This window comes from Dromiciops gliroides, chromosome 2, assembly GCF_019393635.1.
Source record: "Dromiciops gliroides isolate mDroGli1 chromosome 2, mDroGli1.pri, whole genome shotgun sequence".
NCBI lineage: Eukaryota > Metazoa > Chordata > Mammalia > Microbiotheria > Microbiotheriidae > Dromiciops > Dromiciops gliroides.
Genome location: NC_057862.1, coordinates 196,932,526 through 196,956,152, shown reverse-complemented (window position 1 = coordinate 196,956,152; position 23,627 = coordinate 196,932,526). Strand labels below are relative to the sequence as shown.

General features: G+C 39.4%; 1 protein-coding gene across 2 annotated transcripts in view; it reads right to left on the bottom strand.

The window, feature by feature from the left end:
- The window catches only part of SQOR (sulfide quinone oxidoreductase), a 78,981-nt gene that overhangs the window by 35,336 nt on the left and 20,018 nt on the right, over window positions 1-23,627 (bottom strand). Inside the window, exons 1-2 of one of the 2 annotated variants that reach the window (XM_043987039.1) lie at window positions 13,165-13,296; window positions 278-528 (exon numbers count right to left, since the gene is read on the bottom strand). In XM_043987039.1, the coding sequence (XP_043842974.1) occupies window positions 278-496 (219 nt within the window). In that variant the 5' untranslated portion in view covers window positions 497-528; window positions 13,165-13,296. Of the gene's footprint in view, window positions 1-277; window positions 529-13,164; window positions 13,297-23,627 lie in introns of those variants that run through there. The other variant, XM_043987038.1, reaches the window with a different exon arrangement.

The window sequence follows — 23,627 nt, the reverse complement described above, 5'->3', positions numbered from 1 at the left end:
TTTTTAATGTTTATTTTATTTATATTTTATAATATACATAATTATTATTTATGTGTGCCTCTAATTTATAAATGAAGTTAGCATTTATATAGCACATTAAGGTTTGCCAAGGGCTTTTTTTAACATATGTAATCTCTTTAAAGACTTATTGGGAATGAGTGCTCAAAACATTTTTACCAATGGTATTCAAGAACTAAAAAGTTATAAGCCATTGCTCTACAGGACCAGCTCCCAACACACAACAGACACGTCCCCTAGGATTCTAATCCCAACTTACCTCACTAGGCTCAACAATGGCTATATTTTCAGCCCCTACTTTTTTCTTCATTCGGGAGCTCATGGTGATCCCACCACTGCCCCCACCCAGGACCAGGAACTCATAGTAGTCCTTGGCGGCACAGGGGGTTCCTGTGTGCAGCTGGAACCTGCTAGCCTGCTGAGTTCCCCGCTGGAGGAAAGAGGCAAGAAGCCTAGTCGGGGGGCAGGATACCACCATGACCAGGGGAGTTATCCTTGGTCCTGGTCAATCTGTAGGAGGGAAGAAGAAAGAAAAAGACAGCATTATAAATAATACATAACTCCCATACATAATATTCCTTAAATAATACACAAAAGTGACAAAGGCTGAACTGGGAACTTATCAGTCCTAATCAAAATAGATGAATTTACAAAATGTTTTACAAATATCCAATTTGGTCCTTATAACAACTCTCTGAGGGAGGTGCTATTATTATCCCCACAATAATATTTTGCAGATTAGGAAGTGAAGCAGACAGAGGTTAAGTGACTTGTCCAGGTTCAAAGAGCAAGTATCCAATGATAAATTTGAACTGGGGTCTTCCTGACTAGAGGTTCAATTCTCTTTTCTCTATAACACCTAGCTACCTTTAAGACTTAGGTAGCTCGAGCACTGGCCCTGGATTCAGGAGGACCTGAGTTCAAATCCAGCATCATACACTTAACAATTACTAGCTGTGTGACCCTAGGCAAGTCACTTAACCCCAATTACCTCACAAAAAAAAAAAAAAAAGACTTCGGTAGCTCAAGGAGGCAGCTAGGTGGCATAGTGGATAAAGCACCAGCTCTGGATTTGGGAGGACCTGAGTTCAAATGCAGCCTCTGTGGTAAAAATTATTTGTGGTAAAGATTAATATCGAAAGTTTCAGCTGAATCATTTAGGAGGGGCCACACCTGGCCCACCCTGAGATTACGTATGCTACTGAGAAGGACTTCCCCTTTTGTGGGAGGAAAAATGGGATGTGACTGGAAGGGTGGGAACTTCTGGGAGGCAGGGCGTGTTCAAAGAGTTTGAGCTCTTTTGGCTTGAAAGTCAGTCTGGTGGCACTTGGCATGGCGGCATCATGTTGTGAAATTTAAAATTGGATATTAGATCATAAATCTCCCCTACTTAACTTTTCCCTTAATTTATCTCCCAGACTAGTAAATGGAAGAAGCTTCTGGTTTTCTAGATAGAGCCTTTATTGTATATAAGGTGTTGTTGATTAGAAGGATAGGAAAGTAGAAATACAGTAGAAATCGTCTTAAATCTAGGCTTAGTCTATATTTCTTATAAAAACTCACCAAACCAAAAAAGGCCACCTTTGGAGTGAGGGAGACCGTCTGTGCTGCGCCGCCAGGAGTCCCGCCAAGCAGGCAAAAAGGCCTCCTCTGCTTCTCTCCACCCCGGAAGTCAAAAAACCCGGCAGGCAGTCTGACATGCGCAGCAGGCGGACTGTTCATCTCCTCCCCAAAAGGGTGGTCCTTGAAAAACTGGCGTCTTTCAGTTATCCTAACCGACTGTTAAAAACTTTCATATTTTACCACATTTCCCCCCTTTGCTTCCTCAAGAAACGGAATGTTTCCTTGATGGAACAGTAAAAAGAATATAATAACTTTTGCTGACTAATAATATGCGAACAACAATACAGAAAAGGAAGAGAGGAAAGTTTTGTCCAGAGGGGCGATTTTTTTTTTTTTTCCTCATGAACCGACGCTTTGACATTAGTCTTGCAAATGTTAACAGTCTGGGTCTCAGCTTCACCCTGGAAAACTGCATACTGACCCTGGGGTCAGTGAGTCACTTATGGAAAACCCTAAATTCCTTTGAACTACCTTAATTGGGAACACTCTGGGATTTCATGAACTAAGCTTAGAGTTAAGGCTATCTATTTGTATTTCTACTTCCTTATTTCCTTAATTGGTTTCACCTTTATGGTTTAATTAATTCCCAAGTAATAAAACCTGCTCCTTTATGAACTAACAGAGGCTCCTTTTCTTATTGGCCTGGGAAGAATATATAAAAAGGAAAGTTTGGGGGCAGCTAGGTGGTACAGTGGATAGAGCACCAGCCCTGGAGTCAGGAGTACCCGAGTTCAAATCCGGCCTCAGACACTTAACACTTACTTACTAGCTGTGTGACCCTGGGCTAGTCACTTAACCCCAATTGCCTCACTAAAAAAAAAAAAAGGAAAGTTCAAAGGGGAAATTAAACCTAAAAGAGTCCCTCATATTTCCGGGACCCCAATATTAAGGCAAGTCACCCTAATACGCTCTGTATATCAAATTTTGGCCCTCACACCTCAGACACTTACTTGACACTTACTAGCTGTGTGACCCTGAGCAAGTCACTTAACACTCATTGCCTGGCAAAAAAGAAAAGAAAAGGAAAAAAAAAAACTTAGGTAGCTCAAGTCAGTGTCCACAGTCTTCAAAGGTATACTCCTATACCTTTTTCTTTAGTCTTTAATATCTCCCATGAGTAACCTTTAGACAAATGGACCAATGACTCACTTTTTCTCATTTCTATTCCTGCCTTCCCTTGTTCTACCCCACATCCTCTCCAAGGAAATTTGGACTGCACCCCAGGCACTATGCTGGGTTCTGTTGGGTAGACTGTCACCTGATATTACCAAGAACCAAGCCCCCTTTCCAGGCCACCAGCTCCAAAGCACCTTCTTCCCATCCTCCCTTCCAGCTCTACTTTATGAATTTTCTTTCCACATTAGAATGTAAACTGCTTGAGGACAATGACCATCACCCTTGTATTTGTATCCACATGACTGAGCACAGTGCCTGGTACACAGTTATTATTCATTCAGTCAGTTATGTCTGACTCTTCATCACCCCACAGACCATGGGCAGGCCCTTCTCTCCTCCACTGTCTCGTGAAGTCTATCCAAGTTCGTGTTCGTTGCTTCCATGACACTCTCTATCCATCTCATCTTCTGCCATCCCCTTTTCCTTTTCCCTTACAATTTTTCCCAACATCAGGGTCTTTTCCAATGAGTCCTGCTTTCTCATTATGTAGCTTTAGCTACAGTATTTGAGCTTCGAGTGAATAGCCTGAATTAATTTCTTTAAATATTGACTGATTTGCTATCCTAGGGATTCTCAAAAGCCTTTTCCAGCACCACGATTCAAAAGGGGGCAGATAGGTAGCACAGTGGATAATGCACCAGCCTCGGATTCAGGAGGATGTGAGTTCAAATCTGACCTCAGATACTTGACATTTATTAGCTGTGTGACCCTGGGCAAGTCACTTAAATCCTCATTGCCCCACCAAAAAAAAAAGAAAAGGGGGGGGGGGAAGCATCAATTCTGCAGCACTCAGCTTTCCTTATAGTCCAACTCTCACAACCATACGTTGCTACTGGAAAACCCATAGCTTTGGCTATATGGACCTTTGTAAGCAAGGTGATGTTTCTGCTTTTTTATTTTGCCGTCCAGATTTGCCATGGCTTTCCTTCCAAGGAGCAAGTGTCTTTTAATTTCACGGCTGTAGTCACTATCTACAGTGGATTTTTGAGTCCAAGAATATAAAATCTGACACTGCTTCTACTTTTCTTCTCCATTTTACTTGCCATTAAGTGAGGGTACAATAAGTGCTTGATAAATGCTGTATCTCTCTACCCTGACTCCTAGAATTCCCATTGTTCTTTAGAAAAATTCCCTCCTCTGCTCCTAGGTCCTCCTCCTGACACTTCTAAAACCTCTCCTGATTGGACTCCTGCTGCTATGCTAAATTTATATGCAGCTGTATCCATCTGTTACCTATACTCCCCTTGGGCCATCTTCCCCTACTATCCCTTGAATCCAGTTTGTAAAAGCACTTACAGATACTATAGTTTCTTCTCTCGGACTACCAAGGACCTAGAGAGAGCTGAGTAAATGTAAACCAGAGATAACAATGGGTCAAGTTGACCTCCCAGGAACGAAATATTCGCAAATTGACTTTGAAACAAGTCAGTGACTCAGCCCCAACCCTTCCCAGTTTTAAAAAAGCCTTTACCCTTTATTCCAAATCCAGTTTGCAAGTGGCCCTCCACACCTTGAGCAAATTCAGCTCCCTGACTAAAGTGCCAATAAAATTAATCCAAACCTAGGACTGTAAAACTACATTTTATATACAAAGTCAACACATTCTAAAGAAAAATATTTTATTGTAACCAGTTCAGGAAACAATTTCTACATTAAGAGTACCTCCCAAAGTATACTATATTGATGTTGAGTTGTTTCAATTGTGTCCGACGGTTTGGGGGGGTTTCTTAGCAAACATACTGGAATGGTTTGCCATTTGCTTCTCCAGATCATTTTACAGTTGAGGAACTGAGATAAACAGGTGACTTGCCCAAGGTCACAAAGCTACTAAGTAAGCTACTTAGAGGTCAAATTTGAATTCAGGTCCTCCTGATTCCAGCACACTATACCACCTGGCTGCCCTAAGGGAAAGGTATACAATCATTTGTAACAGCATTGATGTTATGGTGTACAATGTTCTCCTGGTTCTGCTTCTTTCATTTTGTAACAGTTCACATAAGTCTTCCCTTGAAGGAAAAAATGGAAAGGAAAAAATGTTGCTCCTCTGGACACTGAGTCCTTTGGCAATGAGGAAATAAAAGTTTCTCAGATCACCTCTGCTTCTTCACCCATGTTGTCCCCACTTGGTCATTTCTGTAGTATAATGTGAGGCTCCCTGCTCCAGAAGATGGAAGGAAACGTTAAATAGCAAAAATAATAATAATAATAATTAAAATAACTATCTCTGGAGTCAGAGGATTTGAGTGCAAATTCTACCTCTGTCACTACCTGTGTGATCTTGGGCAAGTCATTTAACCTTCCTGTGCTTTAGTCTACTCATCTGTGAAAAGAAGGAATTGGACTCTGAGATCCCTTCTAGTTCTAAATCTATGATCTTAACATCTTCTCTGACTCTAAGTTCCCACACACATCACATTCAATCATTAGGATACTGTCCTTTAAGTATTACTCTCCTTAGACAGTCTTCTTTTAAAAAGAAAATGCTCTGGTGAGAGACAACACTGATGCTGTTATCAATCACTAACACCTGAATGTGAACTCATTTAGCAGATGTGAGTGTACTAATAATATGGCAAATGAGAGAAGAAAAAAAAAGAGGAAAAAAGAAGGGAAGAAGGGAATAAAAAGGAAGAAGACAGGGACAAAAAAGCAAGCTTTTATCAGTTTCATAATTTTGCTCCTTTGCTATCACAGAAGTTAGTAGATGGAATTCCTAATGCCTTGACCAAGTAATGAGCTGATTAGAGAAGAGAGAAGATGAATTGCTTTTAAGTCTCCTCTGCTTCTGTTCCAAGTAGCATGATGAAGTATGAATGAATGAATGAATGGATGGATGGATGGATGGATGGATGGATGGATGGATGGATGGATGGATGGATGGATGGATGGATGGATGGATGGATGGATGGATGGATGGATGGATAAATGGATAAATGAATAAATGCTTTATTACAGTGGATAGAGCACTGGGCCTGGAGTCAGAAAGACATCTTCCCAAGTTCTAATCTGGCCTCAGACACTTACTAGCTATGTGACCCTGGGCAAGTCACTTAGCCCTGTTTACTTTAATTTCCTCATCTGTAAAATGAGCTAGAGAAGGAAATGACAAACCACTTCAGTACCTTTGCCAAGAAACCCCTAAATGAGTCACAAAGAGTCAAACAAGCAACAACAGCTTATTAGAGAGATGCATTGCTTAAGTCTCCTCTGCTTCTGCTTGGGATGTATCATGATGAATGCATGAATGAATGAATGAATGAATGACTTAAAAGTATTTATTACTCTGTGCCTTTTTTTATACCCCTTGTTGTTCAGTCATTTCAATCATGTCTGACTCTTCATGACCTCATGTGGGATTTTCTTGGCAAAGATACTGGACTGGTTTGCCATTTCCTTCTCCATTTTCCTTTCCAGCTCCTTTTACAGATGAGGAAACTGAGGTAAACAGGGTGAAGTGACTTGGCCCAGGGTCACACAGCTAGTAAGTGCGTGATTGGAACTCAGTAAGATGAGTCTTCCTGACTCCAGGCCCCACACTCTATCCAATGTGCCACCTAGCTGCCCCCTTTTACACCATATTCATTTCCAAATACAAGCCTCTCCTACAAGTGAGTCTTCCTTTTTAGCAAGATTAAAAAAAGAAAAGAAAAAGTTCAGTAAAATCAACTAACACATTGACTGTGGCTGCTGGTGTAGGCACTATTTCATACTTATTGTCCCCCACCTCTGCAAATAAAGGAATAGGAGGCCTTGACTCATTCAACTTCCACACCCAGATGCCAAGGCTTGTAAACTTTGCCTCCACAGTTCTCGGACCCCTCCCCTTCTCTCTGCCAATACAGCCACCATGTAATACAAGCCCTTTCACTTGGCCTGTTGCAAAATAATCACCTAATTGGTTTCTCTTCTTCCAGTCTCTCCCCCTCTACTCCATTCTCCACACGACTGCCAAGCCAATATCCCTAAAATACAGTTTTGACTATGCTGCTCCTCTTTTCCAAAATCTACAGCGGTTTCTTATTGTCTCTAGAATAAAATATCAAATCCTCAGTCTGGCATCTAAATCTTTCTACAGGATGGCTCCTATCTACCTTTCCATTCTCGTTTCTTATTATTCCCTTTCACACACTCTCTGCTACAACCAAACTGGTCAATCAGTTTCCTCATGCACAACAGGCGATTTCACACTCCATGTCTTTGCACAGTTTGTCTGAATTCTGTCCCTCCTTATCTACGCCACAAAGGGTCCTTAGCTTTCTTCAAAGCACACGACCCAGAAGCAACCTCCTGTAAGAAGCCTTTCTTGGGGGAGGCAGGTGGTGCAGTGAACGGAACACTAGCCCTGGATTCAGCAGGACCTAAGTTCGAATGTGACCTCAGACAGTTACTAGCTGTGTGACCCTGGGCAAGTCACTTAACCCCAATTGCCTCCAAAAAGAGGAAGCCTTTTTCTGATTCTCCCTAACTTCTTGAAATTAAGCTTTTACTTATCTGCTAAATTATATTATACCATTCGAATATTAGCTCCTTAAGGCCAGCTAAATAGAGTTGCGTGATAGAGTAGAAAGAATAAGTGATATATTTAGGGTCTTAGGTCCTGAGTTCAAATCCTAGATCTGCTGCTTGTTACTTCTGTAACCTGGGACAGGGGGGAAGGGAAGAGAATAAGCATTTATGTGATGTCTACTATGTGCCAGGCAACTCTGCTAAGGACTTTACAAAAAATTACCTCATATGGTCCTCACAAAAACCCTATTATCATTATCTCTATTTTATAGATATTGAGGCAAGCAAAAGTTAAGTGACTTGCACAGGGTCACAGAGCTGGCAAGTGCCCAAGACTAGATTTGAACTCAGGTCTTCCTGACTCCAGGCCCAGCACTTTATCCACTATACCAGCTAGCTGCATCTAAAACAAATTACTTAACTTCCATGGGCCTCAATTCCCTCTCTAAAAATTGGAGGTGGGGGTGGGGAAACAACATTGGACTAGATCAAAGTTTCTTTTTTTTTCTTTCTTTTTTTTTGGGGGGGGGGTACAGGGCAATGATGATTTCATATGGATTCACGAAAAATTTAGCAATAGTAAAAGGTTATGTGTACCTGTTTTATATAACTATATGCCCAGGGTCACATTAAAATTTCTCAGGCGAGGGCAGCTAGGTGGCGCAGTGGATAGAGCACCGGCCCTGGATTCAGAAGGACCTGAGTTCAAATCCGGCCTCAGACACTTAACACTTGCTAGCTGTGTGACCCTGGGCAAGTCACTTAACCCTAATTGCCTCACTAAAAAAAAAAATAATAATAATAATAAAAATTTCTCAGGCGAAAAGGGTCACGAGTGGAAACAATTTAAGATGCCCTGAACTAGGGGACTTCTAAAATCCCTTCCAACCCTAATAATATCATTGCTCTGGGTATTCCCAACACCTAGCATAGCACCTCAAAATACTGTAGGGGGGCTTAATAAATGTGTGTTAACTTAAATCTTTCATGTGGGAGAAAGACTACAATAATCTCTACTTTGGGGTTAAGGGAAACCATTTTTCTCCAATCCTGGCACTCTGATTTTAACCCTGAGGAATAGAAACTGTGAATAAAAATTATTGAGCCCCCCCCAAATTAATTGAATATAGAAAAAAGGTCCCCAAAGAACCAAGTCTGTATAAAGTTGAGTAAGCCACAAGCTCCCTGGACCTCAGTTTCCTCATCTGTAAAATGAAAGGATTAGACTAGATGCTCTCTAAGCTGGCTTCTAGCTCTGACCAGTGATTTTGTTTGAAGGGATGGCTGCAGGACACCCATAGATTTCTCTGATTCAGCTAAGAAGCTCAATCCCTGCCTTATTTCAGCACTTAGCAGTATGGGTTTATAGGCAACGGGAGACATGAGACTCCTCAAGACCAGGTAAGCCTGAGACACTGCCAATGGGTTGTTTTTGTTTTGTTTTTAAATAAACAAGTTTTTTTAAAAAAACAAGCAATTTATGGCAGAATTGTTCCAAGCTTCAAATAACTTCCTGACAGCTACTGCAAATCAAGATTATGAACTCCTCCTCGAAACTGGAACTTTCAAGCCATAGAAACAGGGACCATAAATCCAAGTCATTAGTAGTTCAGTTATGCAAAACCTTCCCCACAAATCACTAGAAGCAACAAGGCAGACTAATAGCATTTAATAATAATAATTTAAAACTTTTAATACCTAACATTGGAACCAAGATGCATTCCTGACACTGGCCAAGACTGATAGCCAGAGGCACAAAGATATTCATGAACCTCAACCTCACAAAAGACTAATTTCTGGGGGGCAGCTAGATGGCGCAGTGGTAAAGCACCGGCCCTGGATTCAGGAGTACCTGAGTTCAAATCCGGCCTCAGACACTTGACACTTACTAGCTGTGTGACCCTGGGCAAGTCACTTAACCCTCATTGCCCTGCAAAAAAAACCAAAACAAACAAAAGACTAATTTCTGTCTTGGGGTCAGCACAGACAAAATAAGAAATGTACCAATAAATCCCCTGAGAAGACAATGAACAATGATTATAAGAATGCAAGTGGAAAAAAAATTTTAAATGAACACAGGGGCAGCTAGGTGGCACAGTGGATAAAGCACTAGACCTGGATTCAGGAGGACCTGAGTTCAAATCCAGCCTCAGACACTTGCCACTTACTAACTGTGTGACCCTGGGCAAGTCACTTAACCCTCATTGCCTTGTCCCCCCCCAAAAGAAAACCACTTAGTAATTATAATTACTAAACCCCACCAGAGAAAAGGGTTACTTTAAAAGGGTACCTCAGTCCCTTATTTGCAGAGATGTGGCATTATGGGTATGAAAATTGCATATCCTATACCCTTTGACCCAGCAATACCACTATTGGGTCTTTTCCCCAAAGAGATCATTAAAAAGGGAAAAGGACCCACATGTACAAAAATATTTATAGCTGCTCTTTTTGTGGTGGCAAGGAATTGGAAATTGAGGGGCTGCCCATCAATTGGGGAATGGCTGAACAAGTTGTGGTATATGAATGTAATGGAATTCTATTGTGCTGTAAGAAACGATGAGCAGGCATATTTCAGAGAAATATGGAAGGACTTGCATGAACTGATGATGAGTGAGATGAGAAGAACCAGGAGAACATTGTACACAGTATCATCAACATTATGTGATGATCAACTATGATAGACTTGATTATTCTTAGCAATACAATGGTACAAGATAGTTCCAAAGGACTCATGATGGAAAAGGCTCTCTAAATCCAGGAAAAAAAAAAAAAAGAACTGTGGAATATGGATGTAGACTGAACCATAATATTTCTTTTGTTTTTGGTGCTGTTGTTTTTCTTTTTTGAGGTTTTTCCTTTTTGATCTGATTCTTCTCATAACATGACTAATACAGAAATATGTTTAATGTTATTGTACATATAAAACCTACAGCAGATTACTTGCTGTCTTGGGGGGGGAGGAGAGGAAGAGAGAAAATTTTGAAACTAGAAATCTTATAACAACTAATGTTGAAAACTATCTCTACATGTAACTGGAAAATAATAAAATACTTTTATAATTTAAAAAGAAAAAAAATTGCATATTCTGTCAGATACAGTCAATGTGTTAGCTGACTTTTTTTTTTAGTTAGATGAACTTTTTTTTCTTTTTTAAATGCTTTCTACAAAGGAAGACTCACCCTGGTAATGGAGAGTTATTTATAAATGAATATGGTTGGGCAGCTAGGTGGTGCAATGGATAAAGCACCGGCCCTGGATTCAGGAGGACCTGAGTTCCAATCTAGCTTCAGACACTTGACACTTACTAGCTGTGTAACCCTTGGAAAGTCACTTAACCCTCATTGCCCTGCAAAACAAAACAAAACAAATAAATGAATGTGGTGAGATGTGGAAAAATTGAGATACTAATGCACAGTTGGTGGAGTTGTGAACTAGTCCAACCATTCCAGAAAACAGTTATAGCCCAAGGACTATAAAATTGTGTATATCCTTTGACCCTGAAATATTACTACCAGGAAGTAGTAATGTATCCCAAAGAAATCAAAGAAAAGGGGAAAGAACCTATTTGTACAAAAATGTTTATAGCAGCTCTCTTTTTTGTGGTGGCAAAGAATTGGAAATTGAGGAGATCCCATCAATTGGGGAATAGCTGACTAAGTTGTAGAATATGATTGTGATGGAATACTATTATACTATAAGAAATGATGAGCAGGATGCTTTCAGAAAAACCTGGGAAGACATATATGAACTCATGCAAAGTGAAGTAAGCAGAACCAAGAAAACACGGTACACAGTAACAGCAATATTCTAATAATGATCAACTGTGAAAGGCTCTGATCAAGACAATGATCCAAGACAATTCTGAAGGAACCATGATACAAAATACTGTCCACATACAGATAGAGAACTGATGAACTCTGAATGCAGATTGAAACATACTCTTTTTGCTTTCTTTATTTTTCTTGTTTTGTGTCTGTTTTCTTTTATAACATGGCTAATATGAAAATATGTTTTACATGACTTTACATGTATAATCAATACCATATCACTTGCTTTCTCAAGTGGTAGGGGAGGGACAAGAAAAAGGGGAAGAACTTGGAACTCAGAATTTTTAAAAATCAATGCTAAAAAAATTTTATACGTAATTAGGAAATATTTAATGAAATCAAAATATGTTTAAAAAGAGAAATTAATGTGGTATAAAAACAAAAGGTATCAATAATAACAGATGGATAAATAGTGCTTTTTAAAAAAGCCCACAAACCACTAATCTTGCCAGCTCCTTCATCTACCTATAAATTTACATGGCAGATCTATCTATTAGGATGTAAATAAATTGATTCTTGGTGATTTTTCTATTTATTAAATTAAACCATTTATTCCTGAGTTTTTTTAAGGTGAAAAACACAAAGTAGTTTTCAGTGCTGACATTTGTCATCCTTGTTTGTAGAGACACATGGCAGTTGGCAAGGTAGATAGAAGTCCAGTGTTGGGTAGATGAAGGTCTGGGTTCGATTCCTACCTCTGATCTATCTTTGGGGGGGGGAGGGGCAATGAGGGTTAAGTGACTTGCTCAGGGTCACACAGCTAGTAAGTGTTAAGTGTCTGAGGTCAGATTTGAACTCAGGTCCTCCTGAATCCAGGGTCGGGTGCTTTATCCACCTAGCTGCCCCACCCCTTTGATCTATCTTAACAGAAGTGTCCAGGAGTTAGCTCATAGGAGCCTATTGTTAAAATTTTCAGCTTAAGCATTTATACCTCAGCAAATGCTACAAATCAGAGCTGGACTTATTGTTTTATTCACTATCTAGACTTAAGTAATAGAGAAAACATTAATAATGCAGATTAAACTTATTTTTTTATGACAAAGTTAAATGACTTGCCCAGGGTCACACAGCTAGAACGTGTCTGAGGCTAGATTTGAACTTGGGTCCTCCTGGCTCCAGGGCCAGTATTCTAACCACTGTGACACCTAGCTGCCCCCAGATTATGTCTTGTCCATAATTTTTGCCTAAAGCCAGTTGTCAAACATTTACCAGCACACCTATCTCTGTCTCTATCTTTGTCTCTCTCTTCCTGTTCCACTTTCTGTCTGTCTTTTTCTCCCTTATATTATACTCATGCATGCACACACACAAACACATATTTATGTATCTATGTATGTATATATATACATATATATAGTCTATATATGTAACCATAAAAAAGTCACTTAACATCTCAATGCCACAGACAACAAGCTGAGATGAAAAGTTGGAACCCAGGTGTTGATCAGCATGGGCAGAGGGCCAGCCTTTCTACCCTGGAAGTTTCCTCTGGATTCCTAAGGATGAAATCAGAAATCTAGTTGTTTTTTAAAAACGCTTGAAATTCACAAAATACAAGAATTAGAAGAGATCTCTAAGACGAGCTCTTCCAACTCTCACATAAACAAGAATCCACTGTAAACATATCTAAACAAGTGAGTATTCAGTTTTCACTTCTCTCTAGTGAGTGAGAATCTACTACTTTCCCCAAAAGTCCCCTCCGCCACTCTTAGACTCTCATAATGCTTACTCTGAGCCTACAGGCACTGTTATTCCTATGATATGTAATTTATTAATGCATATTTAAGTATCATTTAATAAAGGCATTGCTCTATTTTATATTAAGCACAGACTTTAAATAAGATTTTAAAAGCCTTTAATTTCTACATTCTGAAATCCTAAAAAGCAATTATTTTCCTCAGAATAAAGAGATCAAATAATTTTTTTTCATCTGTAGTCCAAACAGGAGAATAGTAAACCACTTGTTACTTTTCTAAAAGATAGGATTAGAATATATTAGGAAATTCCTACTTACAACAGTTCCTGTAAGTTTCAGGCTCTTAACATGACTTTTGTAATGCCTCACTGTTCTGAAGACCCAGCTTTTCTGTCAAGAAGTTATCGCAATTTCTTCCTTTAAAATGCTTCCTAATTCCCCCATCACGTGACACCAGACGTACTTGGACTAAGCTGGCAAAGCCACCTGATTGGCCTTCATCCAAGGGAGTGAACAGAGAGACAGATTCTTTTTCTGGCTACAGTTAAGCCACCAAACAAGCCAGTGCTAGAATTGTATTCAGAGTTACTTTTGATTGTTGTTCGTTGTTTAGTCATTTTTCAGTTGTGTCCAATTTTCTATGAATCCATTTGGGGTTTTCTTGACAAAGATGCTGAATTGGTTTGCCATTTCTTTCTCCAGCTGATTGACTCTTTGTGACCCCATTTGGGATTTTCTTGGATAGGATCATAGATTGAGAGCTGAAAAGAATCTTAGCAACCATCTAATCCAAACCCTTCCTTTTACAGATAAGGAAACTTTACACCAAAGGAGCAAGGTAACATCTTTAAGGTATCTTACAAAGATATTAAATAATAGTCAGGACTTGAAACTAAGGTCCTCTGACTTCCAGTGCAGAGTTCTTTCTACAATACAATTCTGTCAATCATACTTTCTTCACAGATGGATTGTTTTATCTTGAGACTGAGAAAATAAAGACATGGTTTTCAGTTTCACTCACTGCATGATCCATTATTTTCAGGCAGTGACAGTGGATAAAATGCTATAATTGGAACCAGGAAAACCCGAGTTCTAATCCTGCCTCATGCATTTACTAGTTGTATGACCCTGGGCAAGTCACCTAACCTGTCTCCCCCTGAGTTCTCTAATTTGTAAAATTAGGATGATTATAGTATCTACCTCACAAGGTTGTTGTGAATTCAAATGAGATAAAATATATAAAGCACAAATAAATGACAGCTATTAGTATTTTTGACATGTGCATAAAAACAAACAACCAAAAAAAAAAACAAGAATAAAGGAAAAATCAAGAGCTTCCCTAGTTCTCATATATCATCAGGTAATTATTTTGATACCACTTTATAGTTTGGGAATCACAAGGTCATAGATTTAGAGCTAGATGAGACTTCAAAAGGTATCCAGTCGGGGCAGCTAGGTGGCGCAGTGGATAAAGCACCGGCCCTGAATTCAGGAGTACCTGAGTTCAAATCCGGCCTCAGACACTTAACACTTACTAGCTGTGTGACCCTGGGCAAGTCACTTAACCCCAATTGCCTCACTACTAAAAAAAAAAAAAAAGGTATCCAGTCCAACCCCCTCATTTGACAAATGAGGAAAAGGAGGCCTGGAAGGTTAAATAATTTGCCCAAGATTGCACACTTACTAAGTTTTTATATCCTTCCCAAGAATTTTTCTTTCCCATGGTTTCTTAGTCTGAAGATAAAATACAAAGTTTTTGGTTTAAAAAAAGGGGGGGAGGCAGCTAGGTGGTGCATTGGATAGAGCACTGGTCCTGGAGTCAGGAGTACCTGAGTTCAAATCTGGCCTCAGACACTTAACACTTACTAGTTGTGTGACCCTGGGCAAGTCACTTAACCCGAATTGCCTCACTTTAAAAAAAAAAAAAAAGAGGGAGAGAGAGGACCAAAAGAGTAGATATGGTATGATTTCAGAGAGTCTAGAAAGGTCCTCTTGGCCCCAAATTCCTGGTACAATGGAAAGTATGTGAGCTTAGGAGTCAGGATCTGGGTTCAAATCCCAGCTCTGCAATTTATGACCTGTGTGGCTTTGAGCAAATCATTTAAGTTGTTTGTGTCTCAGTTTCTTCCTCAGTAAAATAAGAGTGGTTGGTCTAGAAAATCTCTAAGATCCCCTCTAATTTTAAATCTATGATCCATGACGGTATAATTGATGCCTAAAATTCAACAAGGAGAGCATCACTAACTCAGTTTAAGGTTTTGTTGCAATATTTCCTGCAGCATATATCTTTAGTCATTACAGGGGTTACAGTGGATAGAGCACTGGGCTTAGAACCAGGAAGACATCTCTTACTTCAAATCTGGCCTCAAACACTTCCTAGCTGGGTGACCCTGGGCAAGTCACTTAACTCTGCCTCAGTTTCCTCATCTATAAAATGAGCTGGAGTAGGAACTGCAAACCATTCCAGTATCTTTGCCAAGAAAACCCCAAATGAGGTCACGAAGAGTCAGACACGAAACAACAAACAACTTGATTTTATCTAATTGAATCTAATTGCAAAAAAAAAAAAAAATCCAATAATATTCACTGAGTATGCACTAAACATTCATGCATTTTATTTCTCATTTAACAAGACATTGAGAAGACATGATCCTTCGTTTCTCTAGGGAAAGATACTTTGATTCCTAAATTAAATTGACACAGGGATATTGATAGGCTAAGCATAGTAAAGTGAGTGCTAGACTTAAAATCAAAGAGACCTGGGTTCAAATACCACCTCAGACATGCATTAGCTATATGAAATCAGGCAAATCATTTAATTCCTCCTGGCTTCAATTCTGCATCTGCAAAATGAAAGGATTGGACTCAGATCCTTTCCAGCTCTAAATCTGTGAGTCCGTGATCCTAAGAAACTCCAGAATGGGGGGCCCCACTAGCTGTGTGACCCTGGGAAAGTCACTTAACCCCCATTGCCCTGCAAAAAAAAAAAAAAAGAAAGAAACTCAAGAATGAAATTCAGAAGAGATAAAGGGGGAAAGTACCATGAGAAGAAAAAGCAGAAGTTGTCTACACAGAGAACAGAGAATTTTAAAATTTCTAAAACCCATGCACAGAATATGGAAACGAGGAAGTTAGTAAAAAAAAAATTTTTTTTTAAGAGAAGTAGTAATCAATTAGTAAACAAGCATTCATTAAGTACCTACTGCTTGCCAGGTACTATCCTAAGTGCTGGGAATACAAAGACTAAAGTAAAATTGCTCCTGCCCTCAAAGAGCTTATATTCAAGAAGGAGAGACAACATGTATGCACATAAGTATATTTTTAAAAGAAAAGATTATGGGTTGAGGTGCCCACAGCTGAGGGAATCACAAAAGGCCTCATGTAGAAAATGGTACTTGATCTGAGTTTGGAAAGAAACTAGGAATCTTAAGAGACAAATAGGGGAGGAAGGAAGGGATTTCACTCCAGGCATGGGAACAGAGAAGGGAGAGGCAATATTGTTTATGACGAACAGGAAGAAAGCCAATTTGACTGGACCATAGAGTGCATGAAAGGAAGAAAAGTACTATGATAGGGCTAGAAAGGCAGGCTGGAGTTGGATTTTCAAGGGCTATAAATGCCCAACAAAGAAGTTTGTATTTGATCCTAGAGGTAAGAGTTAGCCACTGCAGTAAACTAAGCAGAGGCATGACATGGTCATAGCTGAGCTTTAGGAATTAGCAGCTATGGAAAGATGGGTTGGGAATGAGACACTAGAAGCAGGGAACTCAAGTAGAAGACTTTTGAGACTATGCAAATGAGAGGTGATGAGGGCCTGGACTAGCATGGTATCTGTATGAGGAAAGAGAAAACAAGAGATGTTGTGGAGGTTAAAAAAGAAATGATAAAACTTGGCAATTGATTAAATATGGTGAAGGTGGGGGTGAGGAGAAGTGAGGACCTAAGGATAATTTAAAGGTTGCATGGATGGCTGAAGGGTGGTGTTCATTACAAAAAATAGGTAAATTCAGAAGAGGAGTAGATTTGGGGGAGTTCTGTTTTGGACATGTTGAGTTTGAGAATCCCACAGAACAGCCAGTTTGTAACATCCAATACAAAGTTGGGGAAGCAAGACTACAGCTCAGGGTGGAGGACAAATACAAAAGTGTGACGGGATCTTGTCAAATTAATTCCAGAATTTTTGAACCTCAGCATGAGCTGAGGTTGATGAGGAAAGCTAAGGACAATTAAAAGGGGCTTTAAAAGTTATATTAGGAGGGGCAGCTAGATGGTGCAGTGGATAGAGCACCGACCCTGGATTCAGGAATACCTGAGTTCAAATCCGGCCTCAGATATTTAACACTAGCTGTGTGACCCTGGGCAAGTCACTTAACCCCAATTGCCTCACCAAAAAAAAAAAAGTTATATTAGGAGAAAGAGTATGATCAAAGAAGGGATAGGAGAATGGCACTGTAATAACTGATGAGAGAAAAGGCAAAGCACTTTGATTCGTATTTTGTTTCTGTTTCTCTGCCAAGGAGAATGACTTTTGGACAGGGGAAAAAAACAGGGCAAAAAAAAAAAAAAAAACCCCCAATAGATCATAGGGAGTTGATACCTAAGGTAAATAAGGAGAGTAAGACAGTGCTTAGCTGCTCTTGTTGAATTCAAGTCGCCTGAGTCAGATGAACTATATCTTCAGGTATTGTATTAACTGTCAGAGTTATCGGAAAGATCATGGAGAATGGGAAATGGCAGGACTAGACAAAGGAAGGGAGGAAGAAAAAAGGGAAAGGAAAAGAAGGAAGGGGAGAGAAGGGAACAGAGGAGGAAAGGAATTTGTAAACTAAAGGCAAGGAATTTTGTCTTCAATTTCGAAGACCATATTATTAAAGAGAGGATTAGTGAACATCAAGAAAGGAAAGCTGTAAACACAAAGAATCAGCATGACTTCATGAAGAACAGGTCGTGCCAGTCTAACCATATTTTCTCTTATAGCAAGGTTACTTAATTAGCAGGAGAATGCTATAGCTACAGTTTAGCTGTATCTTAGTAAAGTATTTTATAAACCATCTCATGTTATTCCCCTGGAATGGATGAAAAGAAAGCAATTAGGCAACAGAATCAACATGTAGATTCCATACTGGTTGTATTCTAAAACTCAGAGTCAATAATTAATGGTACCCAGAATTAATGGTCCCAGTTTGGAAAGAGAGCTCCAGTGGAACACTCCAGAGATCTAGACCGGGGCTTGGCCTTTAGGTAATGTTTTTATTGTTAATATGAATGTGTGAATCACCTGGATTTGATGGAGCTGCCTTGTTATCCAAATAGATTTTATGAGACCCTGGAAAATGCCCCTTTTGATTAAACTTCAACTAATATGTCCCTATTCACTATCTTCTTTCCCCAAGAAAGTAAATAGATCTGTCTTATTGTTCTCCTGATCAACTATCTAGGCCTTCTTGTCTTTGATTAATACCGTTCCTGTTACCACATAATCTAACCATAGCATCTGCTTTAAGTTGAGCTGTTACACTGATTTGTATCATTTAACTGATTTACATTTGTAGTATTTGCTTTGGGTTGATCTGTATCATGCTTATGAAGTTATTTTGTAACCAGCGACCAAAGAAACCTTTAAAACCCTTAAAGCACCAGCCCTGGATTCAGGAGGACCTGAGTTCAAAGTTGACCTCAGACATTTGACACTTAAAAGCCATGTGACCCTGGGCAAGTCACTTAACCCTCATTGCCCAGCAAAAAAACAAAATAAAACAAACAAAAAAAAAAACCCTTAGAAAGAGGGAGTCTTTGGGGGCAGCTAGGGGGCGCAGTGGATAAAGCACCGGCCCTAGATTCAGAAGGACCCGAGTTCAAATCCAACCTCAGACACTTGACACTTACTAACTGTGTGACCCTGGGCAAGTCACTTAACCCCCATTGCCCAGCAAAAAAAAAAAAAAAAAAGCAAACCCTTAGAGGGAGTCTTTGAGCTCCCTTCTCTAGAAGGATCTCCAACATGATCATGTTATATTTCTTCTTGGGACAAAATAAATTGGTTTTATGTTTTTTCTGTCTGTCTCTGATCTGGTTTATCCTGTAGGAGACATTATGTTCTCTGATCTGGTTTTGTTCTGTAAGAGACGTGTCTCTGATCTGTTTTTATTTTTTTGTAGAATATATTATAAAATTAATTTATCTGACCTGTTTATTATTATTATTATTACTTTTTATAGAAAAGGCAGATTAAAAACTATATCTAATTTTCGGTAATATCAACAACTTTGATAAAGGTATAAATGGTTTATTCATCATATTTGCAAGTCACATAAAGCTAAGAAGGTTAGCTTATATATGAGTGTTACGATATTTTAAAGATTTTATCAGATTAAAAAAATTGGACTGATTCCAATAAGTGAAATGTAATAGAGATAAATGCAAAATCTTATACTTAGGTCCAAGAAATCCAGTTCACAAGTACAAAAACGGAAGTCATTTTGAAACAGCAGTTTGTTTTACAGATCTGCTTATTGAGTTGTTTCAGTTGAGTCCAACTCTCCATAACCCTATTTGGAGTTTACATGGTAAAGATACTGAATGTTTGCCATTTCCTTTTCCAGCTCATTTTACTAGACAAAGAACTGAGGCAAATAGGATTAAGTGACTTGACCAGGGTCATACTACTACTACTACTAGTACTACTACTAAATATATGAGATTGAATTTGAACTCATGTCCTCAGACTCCAGGGCCAGCACTCTACCCACTGCACCACCTAGCTGCCCAACAGAGAGCTGGACTGAAAACTAAATCGGAACCGACAGAAAAACAAGAAAAGTGAATGCATTTTCAGATGCCTTCTGAGAGGCACATCTTCCATGAATAAGGAATCATCTCTAAAGACTTGTGTTCAGTTCTTTAGGAAGAACATTGATAAACTTGATGGTGTCTAGAGGAAAAAGACTTCAAATTTATGTCATATCAGAATTGGTTGAAGGAACTGAAGATGTTTAGTCCAGAGAGAAGATTCAAGGAGCCCATGATGGCTGTCCTCAAGAACTGGAAAGAATGTCTTTTGAAGGAAGATTAGATTGTTTTGCCCCAAGGGGCAGAATTTAAAACAATGGAGAGAAGTGACAGAGGCAGTTTGGGGCTTGATAGAACTGTCCTATCTTTTTCATGGACTCTATCACAGAAGCTATAGATACTATTACTATAGTATCTTAAGAGCCAGATAAAGCAATGTTTAAAAAAGACAGTTTAGACTAGTAGCTGGAAAGCGTGTGTTGAAAAAGATTTTTTTTTTCCTTGTAAGCTTCTTTGCCTATGGAGCCTGAGACAAACTATGTGGTTTGGTTTGGTTTGGTTTGGTTTTTACTTTTTTGATCTATGAATATCTATGAATGAGTCAGTGGAAGGGACTCAGGAAATGTTTTTATTTCCTACCATGGCTGGAGAGAACCTTGAAAGAAAGAGAGAAAAGAGATGGAGATAATTTATTTATTTGTTTGTTTGCTTACTTATTCATTCATTCAATCATTTATTTATTTGTATGCGCATGCATACTGGAAGTACCAGAGGATACTGTTCACTTACCGCCAACCTATTTTTAAACATCACAATACATATGTGTATATGTGTATATATGTGTGTTGTACCTATATGCACACACACATATAGACATACATTATGTGTGTGTACACATCCACCTATATCAAGATAAATGTTTGTGTGTATGTGTATGTATAATCAGATCATCAGTTGACACAAACAGAAGAAATCCATGGTGGACATAAGTAGAGTGTACTATATGCATTGAAGAAGTAAAGATATCACCCGGTTAATGTGTTCAAATGTACTGATTTCTTTGCTTTTGTTCCCTCATCCATAATAATGCTGTTTGTCCTTTGTTTTTTTGTTTTTTTGTTTTTGTTTGGGTTTTGGGGGGTTTTTTTTGTTTGTTTTGCAGGGCAATGAGGGTTAAGTGACTTGCCCAGGGTCACACAGCTAATAAGTGTCAAGTGTCTGAGGCTGGATTTGAACTCAGGTACTCCTGAATCCAGGGCCGGTGCTTTACCACTGCACCATCTAGCTGCCCCTGTCCTTTGTTTTTGAAGAGAACCATTGACATCATGGGGTAATGTCTTGACTTGCCCATGAATTGGACTGAAGTGAGACATAGTTGCCCCAAATCAAGCCTCGCTCTCTCTTCCAGAGCCATCCAAATCCAGTGGCAAGACAAATCATGGATGCGGTGGATGACCTTGGCATCTTCTATGGCTGACCAAGCTAAGCACTCCACAGCACCTGCTTCATCTGCCTTCGTGGTCGTTGGAACAAAATGTTCTCATCCACCCATTCTACTGGGGGAAAGTCTTCACATGCTTGGGGTAAACATTCCCCTAATTCACCAATGGGTTTCTGGTCCATTGGTTACCCTCAACCCAATTCAGCCCATCCCCAGAGTTTACCCGTGTGTGGCCACTGCACATCCTAGGGCTTCTTAGAGTCACAGGTGAGAGTTGAGTGCTAGCTAGGTACCTAAGGTAGATGAACAGCCCTGAAAAGAGTTCAATAAGTCCTCCCACCAGAGGTGCTAGTCTTCCTATACACCCCTCTAAAAGAATGCCTCATACTTGTATAAGACTTGAAAACATTCAAGACTCTCATACAAATTATCTAGATTGATTCTCACTAACTTGTGAGATAGGCTGAGCACATAGTAGGGTCCCTATTTTACATGTGAAGGAACAGGATCAGAAAATGACAGGCCTAAGGTCACCCAGCCAGTAGCAGGTGGAGAAACCAGGACTAGAATGAAGGTTTTCTAACTCCTGATTCAAGTATTTTTTTAACCTCTGAAACTTTACCTTTCAGACAATGCATTACACATAGATAGGGTAAACACTGGACCTGGAGTTTCACTCCCATTGGAACTTTCCAGTGAGGAAATGCCCTCCACCAATGCAGGTCATCCCATTCTCTGAAACTTAGAGGCTCAAGAGAGTTACCCATCATCCTCAAGTGACCTGCACAGGGTCAGTCCTATAACCAATGTGTCAGAAATGGAACTTGAACAAAGAATGTAATGGTCAATGTTTAACTAAGACTCTTCTAGGAAAAATTGTACACATCCTTTTCAGCTTAATCTGCATTATTTAACACCTTCTGTCTAGACCATCAACAAAATTATAAATAAAGCCCCTGATTTGCAGTTTGCCAGTTATGGAGCTGTAAATGTTCCTACTAAAAACTTCCCAATTGACTCTTCCAAACTGGTTCAAGACAGCAAGTACAGCCCTTATTTGAACTCAGCTTTTCCTGGTTCCAAGGTTGGCATTGTAGTCACTACCTCACACTACTACTTCTTAGAAATAAAAAGCCTCTATACAATAGCCCCTTGTCTCGAATAGTTAGCTAAAAAGTGAATTTCTACTTCTAATTTGAATAAATTCGAAAAACACCCAGCACAGTTCTAGGTACTGAGAAGGTAAAGACAAAAAAATTAAAAACCAAGTCCCAACCCACAAGAATTTTACATTACACTTGGGGAAGGGGTATGAACACATTTTTAAAAAAATATTTACAAAATAAACACAAAGTAATTATGAGAGACAACACTAACAACTGGAATCAAGGAAGTCAGTTAAGGCCTTTTCTATCAGGTGGCCCTTAAGCTGAGCCATAAAGTAGATAGAGTGCTGGGCCTGGAGTCAGGAAGACCTGAGTTCAAATCCAGCCTCAAACACTAACTCACTGTGTGACCTTGGGTGAGTCACTTAATCCTGTTTGCCTCAGTTTCCTCATCTGTAAAATGAGCTCGAGAAGGAAATGGCAAACTACTCCAGTATCTTTGCCAAGAAAACCCCAAATGGAGTTATGAAAAATTGGACACAACTAAAAACAACTCAACAACAAGAGGTCCCAAGAGGCAGAGGGAGAGAATTCCTAGGCAAAAGGCTAGAAGGTAGGGGATGGGATGTTGTATACTTGGAACAGCCAGTAGGGTAGTCTGACTGAAACAGAGAGTATGTTAGGAGGAGTAATGGGTCATCAGCCTAGGCACACACATTGGAATCAAGTTGTGAAATTTATACATTCAAGTTTTCAAGTTGAACAGTCTTTGGAGAGGGAACAGGGGTCCTTAGATACAAGACTCTAGACAGTCAAAAGAGAAAAATTTCAAAATCATTTTGATTTTGTAATTCTTTTGCCAATTTTGTTTTTAACTTTCTTGCAAGATATCACAATTTCATCAGAATAATAGCTGACTTTTATAGAGCACTTTAAAGGTTTGCAAAATGAAGCCTTAACCATCACAACTTGACCCTTGCAATAACCTTGTGGGGAAGGTACAAGAGGTATTTTTCTTCCCATACCATAGATGAGGAAGCTGACTAACTTATGGTTACACAACTAAGTGTGGGAGCTGGAATTTGAACCCAGGTTTTCCTGACACCAAATCCAGCAGACCATGCCGGTCTTCCTCTTACATTCATGTTCAGAAAATTAACAATAGCACAATGTTGTATTCAGAGATTAAAATGCTGAAAAATGAAGAGTAGCACCATAAATTCTAGCAGTCTGACCCACCTTCTCCATCATAGCAAGTTCCACCACTGCGGGGGTACAACCAGGACTAACCCACTAACGGAGGGGAAACAAAAGTTTTAGGAGCTTTGAGTAAAGGTTTTGCCTGCCTCCAATAGTTTTCACATTTCTGATCTTGGTTTGGTTTGGATTTTATTTTTGTTCCATTGGGGTTTTTTATTTGTTTGATTTGGAATTTCTAGGTTTGT